Genomic DNA, 10,711 nt, shown 5'->3' on the forward strand with positions numbered 1-10,711 from the left:
AAAAGCTTGCTTACATCAATCTATTGTTGAATTGTATCAACCTGCCCTTAATCAAACCCTGAATAGAATCTTTGATCTCAATTGTTAAAACTTTATGAATTGATCATTAGGTCACGTAGCCCCTCTCCCATTTGCTTGCATGTATCCCATTTTCAATGAAAAGGCACGATATTTCCTAGCAGTTGTCACTCCTCAGAGAGCGATCTCTGGGAGTGTCCGGCTGAGGACGTGCATGAAAAGGCACGAGGCCTTAGTCTTCCTTTCTTTCCAGCGTCGCCTCCGTCGAACCAACCCACCCCCGCCGAGGCTGGTCCCCGGCACTTTATACAAATTTCATGATTATGAGTCAAAATATACTTCTCAATGTTATTCAATGTTATATAATGTAATACATTTTCAAGAAACAAAGCACAGGGACCAGCAGTTAGCGTAATGGCTATGTCGCTGGACTCCCACGTAGTCGACCGCGGTTCGAGTCCCGGACCCGGTGGCTTAAACTCACGCCGGGCGCATGTGCGTGCGTGCCCAAGATCCCGAGAGGAGAATGGAGGAGAAGGGATTGCGGCGTGGCCATCCCCCCTGGGGGGTGATTTCCTGCTTTCTATCTCTCTGTCTCTCTCTGTCTGGCGAGCGCACACGCCCTATAGCAAAAATCTCTCCAAAAAAAAAAAAAAAAGCACAAAAAACCCCCACTATTTCAACATCTTGTAAAGCAACTAAACACCTGTTGTCAATCTTGCTTCATTCAAATATGCATGTAGCCAAGGTAAATGGGACAGTTGTAAAATACTGCAAAGATTGTACCAAATACTCTGAACAAAGTAAGATTAATCATTTCCTCTTTTATTCATAAACTTTTGTGCTCCATCTGGATTTGTATCTCTATTCTGCTTACATTTGGAGTTTAAATACAAAGCCTTTCCAGCTGATATGAATGTCACAGTTTGATTTACCAACGATTTTCAGCTGAGAGGATGACTAAACATTGTAAGGTACAGGATATGAGTGCTAGGGAAATAGCTACCATGTAAGAATAAGACTTACAGCATTCATTTAGAGAAAATCCTCAGTAAATCTACAAATAGATTTTTAGCTTGAAGTTGTTTTTGTTCTAATTTGAAGACACAATTGTGTAAAACTGCATGAGCCCTTTTATGAAATTCTCATGCAGTAATATTGCTACTTCTTCTGTCGCTTTATATTGCCTTGGAGTGTTTTGTTCCTAGCCAAGAGGTAGACCCACCACACAGGGAGGCTTCTGGGCCAAACCATTTCCTTGTTTTGATCCTTTATTTAGATTTTTACCATAGGGTATGTGTACTTACCAGAGAGAGAGACACAGAGAAAGAGGGAAAGTGAGAAATTACCCCTCAGGAGGAATAGCTACACCACAATCCCTTCTCCTGCACTCTCTCATCAGAATTTTGGGCACACAAGCACACTCTCCCAGCATGATTTTCAAGCCATCGGGTCTGGGACTCAAACTATTAGCCACCTGGGATCTAGCACATTAACCACACGTCACCTGCTGGCCCCGAACCATTTCTTAACATACAGCATTCACTTCTCAGATATTTCTTCAGAATTTAGTTTACACCACAAGATACGACTTGAAACAATTTATAACATTAATGTCGTCCCACATTCACGCACACTGAACTAAAATAATAATAAAAGACAGATCCGAAAACCAATGGGAAGAGAACAGAAGGTAGATATGTCAGTGGTGAGTCAAAATAAGGAACAATGACTAAAACATCAAATTTAGCAATGAACTTCCTGGCAATTAGAGGAAAAACAATAAAAAGGAAAATAGAGGTTATATGTTTCCTTTTTTTATAAAAAAAAAAAGTCAAGTTTACCTTCAAAGACAAAATTGTCTTGGTAGTTTATTATAGAATAATAAATTTATTTCATTGATTGTCTCATAAGAAACTTAGAGAATGTTATATAAGTATCTTTGATTATAATTTTGCAAAAGTTACCAAACGTAGGACAGCCAGTGACACAGAGGCAATGGAGCCCTCTATGCACTGGGGCCTAAATGTGAAGGTTCTGAATGTGTGTCAGAACATACATGCCTAAGATGTGATCAAGGCTGGCTGGGGCAAGGTATGGATCATGGTGTGAGAGTGCTGTAGGGGATTCTCTCTCTCTCTCTCTCTCTCTTTCTCTCATATGCTTTTTAAAGTTACAAAATCACAAACCTATAATCATGGATCAGTCTACTCTAAAAAAGTTTGATACCGTGACACCCAAACTTCATAAAGGTACTTCTTTTGGAAGTTAAGCACATATAATTCAGGTTCTTCATTGAAGATCAGATTACAAAGTGATAGCATTTAAACTGTTCTGCTTCACACCAATTTTTGAAACTTCTACTAACAGAACTCAACTTGGTCCATCATACTAGTTGAACATTTAGTATGTATATGTAATCGGTTTTCCCATTAAAATTAAACTATTAGCCTCTAAAGACCAGTATAGTAACGAATATAGTGAGTATTTGATCAACATTCACCAAATTGAATTTAAAAAAAAAAAAAAGGGGGGACAAAAGGTGGCATGGCAGTTAGTGTTGGACTCCCATATGGCTGACCATGGTTCAAGTCTCAGACCCAGAGGCTTGAAAATCATGCCAGGCATGTATGCATGTGTGCCCCAAAATTCCAGGAGGAGAATGAGGAGACAGGATTGCAGCATGGTCATCCCCCCTCCCCCCGAGGGAATGATTTCTCACTTTCCTTCTTACTGTCTCTATCTCTTTCCAGCAAGCACACACACCCTTTGGCAAAAACATTAAACAGAAAAACCATAAAACAAAAAAAAAGAAAGAAAATATAGTTAGTATGCATCTAAGACTAGCAGATGCCAATATTATATTTTTTAAGATCACTTTAAAAATACAAATTCCAAGCTTCTAGCCAGTCCTAATAAATTAGAATACCTGCAGTTTGGGTTTGGATACCTGCATTCCTAAGAACCAATGAATCTGTTGAAGATAGGTGCTAGATGTGCATTTGCTCCAGCTCAAAATGTGAATTTCCCTTTTATAACATTTTTAATATAGACTTATTTATTTTGCAACCATAAGGACTCCGTGTCTGGTATATGTGTTATAGGCCATGATTCCTGAATATATTCATTTGAAGAACTATTAATGTAGGAAAAGTTCATAACATAAAAGGGAAGTAGAGAATACGGTAAAAACAAAAGGTGGGCTTAAAGGAGATGAGGAAAACTGAACAAGGTTCTGGCAGATTGCAGGACTGTGCTTCTTATGACTATAGGAATTGCTGCAAAGCTCCCAGGACCCTGACACTTACTGCTTCATCCTCTCTGCTCTTCTTTCCTCATGTGCATTATTGTTCTCAACCTATAGATAGGCTTCCTTTGCTTCTCTCTTCACGTGCCCATTGTCCAAACCCCAGGTTTATAATACCCCAGTACATGTATGCAGACACATATATGCACACTTCATTGATGTTCTAGGAATCTCAACAGAATCCCAGGGAAGAGAGATCTAATGGGGCAGGCTCTGGTTAGTGTCCACCAATAATCTCGTCTCTTAGGCTCTGAGGTGCCAGGTCACATACTACCATGGAGCTGCCTGAGCTACCTCTGCAGTTGAGAAGGCATTTCCGGGGGAAAAAAAATGTTTTGACAGGACCCACTCAAGGACATCACCCACCCAAGGATTCAAAGAACTAGCGTAGAGAAATTATACAAAGCCCCCCCACCCTCGGTCTTGGACTACAGAAACCAGGAGAGTGAAATGAAAAACCCCAAAACTCAAAACAATTAAAAGTCTTGGAAGTTTACCTAGAGGCAATGCATTTAACAGGAAAAAATCAGAAAACACAATAAACCCTATTTTTAGGCAAAGTATATTTGTATTAGGATTCTTTGGCATGTTTCTGGGTCTGGGTCACAGACGTACTATGGTATGGGATTGCAGCACCCCTTTCTGAATATAGCTGGTCCCATGTACAGATGTGGGAACTATTTTGGCCCCCATGTATGGTGGTGCCTTATGGAGCTGGGTAGTGCTCATTTCTCCACATACTGGTTGATGTCTATCAATATTAGGGATTGCAGATGCTCTTGGATTGGAAGTAAAGGAATGAAAAGGAACTAGATTTGTCTTCCTCACCATAATTCCCCCCTTCCAAGTGAAAACAAACAAAAGCATCATTAGAAGGACCAGGGTAGCTTTGATCAAGACCAGATTGCAGGGAAGGTGAAAACAGGAAGATCTATACAAGCCAGTTGGTCATTGAGCCTAGCACTTGGGTGATATGGAGAGTACTCCCTGGAGTCTAGTCCCACCCTGATGTCTAGCTGTCTTAAGGCAGTATTTAAACGTTAGTGTTAAAATTGAAGTTGTGGGGCCGGCAGGTAGCATGGTGGTTGAGTTGCTAGATGCCCACATGGCCGACCATGGTATGAGTCCTGGACCAAGCAGCTTGCGCGCGCTCTCGCTCTCTCTCTCTCTCTCTCTCCTTCCCTCCTTCCCTCCCTCTGTATCTCAATGGTGAGCTCATGTACTCTACCACAAATTGAAATATAATAATAGTAAATAAATTTTTTTAAAGATTGAAGTTGTGATTTATGGAATTAAGGGAGGCACAGATACCATATTTCTCTTTCTTCCCTTCCTTTCTCTCTCTCTCCCTTGTTTTCTTTCATGAGAAAAGACAGAGAAAAAGAGAAAGATACAGTCAACAGGGCTTCATGCTATAATCCACACCTCGACCTCCACCAGCCTTTTAGCCAGCCATGATCATACCTGGCATGTATAGGTTGAGCCAGGAAACAGACCCTGATCCTCCACATGGCTTCCAGCATTGCAGAGCATTATGCTACCGTTGCAATACTGCAGCTGGGGCAAATACTACATTTCCACTAAGTTTCCAGCTGGTGCTGATACAATTGATCCCTTGGCCACAATGGAAGTATCAGCTTTAAGGAGCATAAACAAGTAATCTGAGAAAGTTGGATTAATAATATGTGAGATCCTTTTTCCCCCATGGAAAAAAACAGTCCATAGGAAAGATAGACTCCAGTCCCCAGTGATTGTGCTACCCATTTCTCAGACAGCATAGACCTTCATCATAATTGGTTCCTGGTCTTACTGAAGATGATTAAGTTAGCATATCCCTGTGCCATTAGTAGCTCTGCAGCAGAATGCAAGGCAGGCTCAGAGAGAAGAGGGAGAAGTAGAAAGCCAGGAGATCAAACAGCAGATGGCTAGTTGGGCAACAAAAGGTCACAGGAATTTACAATCCCCAAGCACCATAAAAATATCTGGGTGGTAAAATGATTAAAAACAGACTGAAAACTACTAGTGAAGTAATGGGGCTTGAGAACATTAAAATGTAGGGACGTTATCATAAAGAGGCTACTAAATACTAGACGTAATATTAAACAAACCAATTAAATCTAGAGCAAAGCATCTAAATGAAACTGTGATACAGAAGCTTCTGGAAAGTTTCTAGGGAATACAAAATGGTAATTTGAACCTAATTATATGCATGTGAAAAATGCCATTGATACCCTCTTTATTTAATAGCTACTGCTGCTGTTTTACATCAGTAAATGTTAACACAATTATCGAGGATGTCATAATTCACTCCCACTCTGTATGTCCAATCTTACTTTTCAATTAAAATTTTTATATTGTCAATTAAAAATATTGTCATTGTGTTGCTGCTGGGGTATAATGAACTCAATCAAAAATGTGAAACTCCAGTATAGTAGATAACTCAAATTGCAGCTCAGCTTAATCAAACAAGTAAACCTTTTGTTTAGACTACGTATTGTCATAAAAATTCCTGAATTGAATTCCTGATAGGCCATGCATGGTGGAATTGACCAGAGCTCCCAGAGTCAGTGAACAACTTGGTGTGCTTATCTACCTGGATTCTGAAGGACATAAGGCCACCCCTTTTATTAACTCATTAAAACATGAGTAACATTTTCATATGTGTGCTTAGATATAACATTGATTCTCTGAATCTTTGACTTCAGAGAATTTGAGGTTTACCTGGGCATATAGAACAAACATAAATAAATTTAAGATTAAGTAGACATAACAACTTCCCTAAAAGAGACAAAAATCCAAGGTTTTCGACAGTGCAGAGAAAAGAAGCCCAGGACAGTTTTCACCAGAGTCCTATGAGCTGACAGTTAAAGAATGGATGGAATTTAACAGTCAGAAAGAAGGCTTCTAAGTGTGATGGGGAGAAGAGAAGAGCCACAGATGTGGAAATTACAGGGCATGTCAAAGAAGACAAGAAACTAGAGCAAAATGGAAATGAAAGTCACAGGAAAAATTGAGGACACATTGTGTTAGAAGGAAATGTCACTCCATGACAGCCCTGATGGCCACCAGTTCCCTCTCTTCTCTTGGAGTGCAAGGTAGCCATCAACACCCAAACCTGGGCAAGCCTGGGCCTGCTAGCTTGCTATTCCACTCTCCATTCCTCCCCTTTCCTCACTGGACTTCCCTTATCCCAGTCTCTGTGGAAGCATCACAGCATCACACCACTCTTGCCTAAGATCCCATCAGTGTGCCTTGCCATGCTCACATCAGCCTCTTTACTACTCTCATTACTCATTGCTGAGGAGGAGCCAATCTGACCTCACTCTTCCAGAGGTCTCAGCACACCCCAGTCCCTACAAACAAGGCCTACACTGCCTCATGGAGTCAGAGCATAGATTTTATTTCTATTTTTTTTTTTTTTGGCTGTGGGGAGTGGTTACCATAAGGTACATGTTCTTGCCAGCGAGAGACAGAAAGAGATAGAGAAAGGGAGAGTGAGAAATAATCCCAAGAGGATGGCCATGCCTTGGTCCCTTCTTCTCTGCTCTCTCTTAAAGATTTTGGGTACACATGCACATGTACCTGGCATGATTTTCAAGCTGCTGGGTCTAAAACTTGAATTGCAGTAGGCTGTGTGAGAGTCAAGTGCTTTAAGCACCACACCACCTGTTGCTGGCCCCCAGAACACAGATTTTTTTTTTTTAACTATTACTCATTTTCTCTTGGATTTCTCTAGTTGCTTCCAATCAAACATTTTGGTTTTATGTCTGACAATAATTCTTTTCTCTCTCAGTCTCAAAATTTAAAATAAACAAACAAAACCAACAAAACAGGGAGTCAGTAGATGGCATAGCAGTTATATCACTGACTCCCACCTGACCGACTACAGGTCGAGTCCTGGACCTACTGGTTTCAAAATCATGCTGGGCACATGAGAATGCATGCCCAAGATCCCAGGAGAAGAATGGAAGAAAAGGAACTTTGGTATGGCCACCCCCCTGGGGGGATGATTTCTCACTTCCCTCTCACTGCTTCTGTCTCTCTCTCTCTCTGGTGAGCACATGAACCTCAAGGCAAAAACCTTTCAAAAAAAAAAAAAGAAAATCAATAGGCAAAAACCTTTCAAAAAAAAAAAAAAAACATAATGGCTATGTTGCTGGACTCCCATGTAGTTGATCGCAGTTTGAGTTGCGGACCCGGTGGCTTAAAACTCACGCAGGGCGCGTGTGCGTGCATGCCCAAGATCCCGAGAGGAGAATGGAGGAGAAGGGACTGTGGCATGGCCATCCCCCCTGGGGGGGGGTGGTTTCTCACTTTCTGTCTCTGTCTGTCTGGCGAGCACAAGCACCCTATAGCAAAAACCTCTTAAAAAAAAATAAATAAAACAGACTGCACCACATCTTTCTTTATTTATTTTAGATGGTGTCACCATGTTATGATCCACCTGCTTCAACCTTACAGCTGGTACCAAAAGTGTGCATCATCATACCCTGCTCTTCTTTTACTACACTGCCCAGGCCAGGCTTGAACTCAAGATTCTTCTACCTCAGCCTCCTTAAGTTCTAGGATTACAGGCATACACCATTATGCCTGGTTTTAGGTTGGAATGGGAATAGAACCTGGGATTCCCAATAGAGCACAGTGTCTTAGCACACAAGTTGCTGTGGCTAGCCCCTGTGGTCTCTTTTATTCTGCATGCCCATTTTCCACCAAACTCTCATGCTTTTTTCCCTCTATTCTTTCAGTCCTTGGCTATCAAACAATACCCAAACTATTCCTGCAAGAGCTTTAACTTACCAGGGTGGCAAGGACCCTTACTAAATAGTAATTCATCCAGTTTTTTCATCATCACATCTTCTACAAAAATGTTTAGAAGTCTCTGGGACCAGCAGTTAGCATAATGGCTATGTCACTGGACTCCCATGTAGTTGACCGTGGTTCGGGTCCAAGACCCGGCGGCTTAAAACTCACGCCGGGAGCATGTGCGCACGTGCCCAAGATCCTGAGAGGAAAATGGAGGAAAAGGGATTGCAGTGTGGCCATCCCCCCTTGGGGGTGATTTCTCGCTTTCTGTCTCTCTGTCTCTCTGTCTGTCTGGCGAGCGCACGCGCCCTATAGCAGAAAATTTCTTCTTCTTCTTCTTCAAAAAAAAAATGTTTAGAAGTCTCTGTTACCATATATTAGAAATAGATTCCTTCATTTGGCTTTCAAAAACCCTCATAGGTTCAGCCTTGCAACATGAACTGCAGTGCTAGAAGCCACATGACTGACCACGGGTTCAGATTCCTAGGTCAGCCCAAAAACACACTAGGTGTGCGCATGCCCAAGATTCTGAAAAGTTGGAGGGTTAAGGAAATGGGATCGCAGTGTGATGAGACCCTGTCAAAGGTGCTTTTCTCTTTTCTCATGAGTACACATACTATCATCAATAATTAAAAAAAAAAAATTTAAAGATCCTCATAATCTGACTCAGTCTGTCTGTCCCTTTCGCCCCTTCCTGTTCTCTTCAGTTTGGTTCCTGCAAACTCAGCTCAATAGTGCTCTGCAGAAACCCTTTCCTCATTCCTCATTGTTTTATTTATTTAATCTGTTTTGCCCGCCTAAATTCTATATATAAAGATATAATGTCTGTAGATTCATATTTGTTCATTTTGTCTTCACTAACTTACAGAAAGGTTGGGGTTTTTGGTTCTGCTTTGTGCCACTATCATTTCAAATGTCTAAGCTGATCATGAACATGCCATGGACATTTTATAGTTAGGGACAGAAATTCCACAGTGAAGAGCTGCAATAGATTTTAGTTAGTAAAATGTGCTGGAGAAAACAAAGCGATGCTAAATGCAGACTTACCAGAGAAGACACTAGGTATCTTGGAAAGAAAGCTTTTGACAGTCCGAATAGGAATTCCATTTTTTTCGTCTTGCATACGTGCTATGACGTCTTCCATCTAAAGAACAATAATAAAAGGATTAAAACATTTAAGAAGTAGGACTTCTTGAGAAAATTCAGTTCTCATAACACTTTCATATACCAACTAAGAAAAATGCCATATTCTTGCCTTTCTAAACTTTGTTACTTTAATATTTTAATTTTGCTTACCAGGAGGTGGGGAAAGCAGCAAGAAAAATTGCCATTTTAGGGTCCATTAAGTTATTAACAGGAATTTTGTGATTTAAATATCGCCTTTCTCTTGGTTTTACTTTCTTTCATAATAAAGGTTGAGATAAAAGAGTGTTTACTGTTGAAGTTCTCAGAAACCCTTGCCATAGCAAATTCACACTTCATTAATGTTATCTCTACTGAGTTCAGTGAGAAAGAAAATAGAAGCTTTAAAAGCATCTGTCTGCATTTCCTCTTCAAGCAAAGGAGTTTCTATGATTTGCTTTAATGTTCAAGTCTAAATCCTGCCTATAAATACTGATTTGATTGCTAACAGCTGCTGCCTGTATCATCCAGGTGCTTCCTGAAGGATGATATGAAATACACACACACGTATGTACATGCATGCACACACACTTGTGTGCACATATGCACATACACATATACCAAAATGAGTGTAACACCATAGCCATCTGCCCATTTAGTAGACTCCTCCATATCTATCTGTCTTCCAGTCTTAGAAGGATACTCTTTCTCATTTTTTTACACATTTTTCACAGTTCTAACGGGCTGTGTTTCTCAGACTACAATGTGGAGTGTAATTCTGAATACTATTTATTCAAATCATCGCCTCAGACTTCCCTCATGAGCTTCTAAACCTGTGAAGCACATTCTCTCTCTCTCTCTCTCTCTCTCTCTCTCTCTCTCTCACACACACACACACACACACACACGCTCAAGCTGTAATATGGGACCTGAAACCCATTTATCCACTTACTCATTCCCCACGTAGTCACTGTCTCCCAAATTTGAACTGCCCTCACCTTTGGCCACTCTGGCTACAAAATGAGTATGAACCAGTTCATGCTCTCAAAAAAATTCATAGTTAGCAGCAAAACCTGAGGTGAAATTTGAGTACAGTTTGTAGTATAAATAGTAATGTAGCATATCAATGTCCTGTTTGCATAATTATGCCTTAATTGTCTTAGATGTTAACTACCAAGAGAACCTGAGTAAAAAGCATATGGGAATTCTCTGTGTAATTTTTGCGTCTTTTTGTAAATCTAAAATGATTTCAAATTTAAAAGTTAAAAGAAAAACACAGGCTAAACTTTATATCAATGAACTATCAAATTCCCATCAACACAGCTTCAGAATGGTTTCTAACTTAAACTAATTTACTTAGATAGGTATTATTAACTTAATTTTTCCCCTAGTTTTTTGTCATAGGATACATGTGCTCACCAGAAGGGGGGAGAGAGAGAGAGAGAAAGAGAGAGAGAGAGA

The 10,711-nt window shown here is 40.4% G+C and overlaps 1 protein-coding gene across 1 annotated transcript in view; it reads right to left on the reverse strand.

Annotated features, from left to right (window-relative positions):
- Positions 1-10,711, reverse strand: part of RGS7 (regulator of G protein signaling 7) — a 620,681-nt gene that overhangs the window by 329,004 nt on the left and 280,966 nt on the right. Inside the window, 1 exon segment of the mRNA XM_027768057.1 lies at positions 9,176-9,272. Within this exon segment, the coding sequence (XP_027623858.1) occupies positions 9,176-9,272 (97 nt within the window).

This window comes from Tupaia chinensis, unplaced genomic scaffold (genome assembly GCF_000334495.1).
Source record: "Tupaia chinensis unplaced genomic scaffold, TupChi_1.0 Scaffold000074_1, whole genome shotgun sequence".
NCBI classification, from domain to species: Eukaryota; Metazoa; Chordata; class Mammalia; order Scandentia; family Tupaiidae; genus Tupaia; species Tupaia belangeri.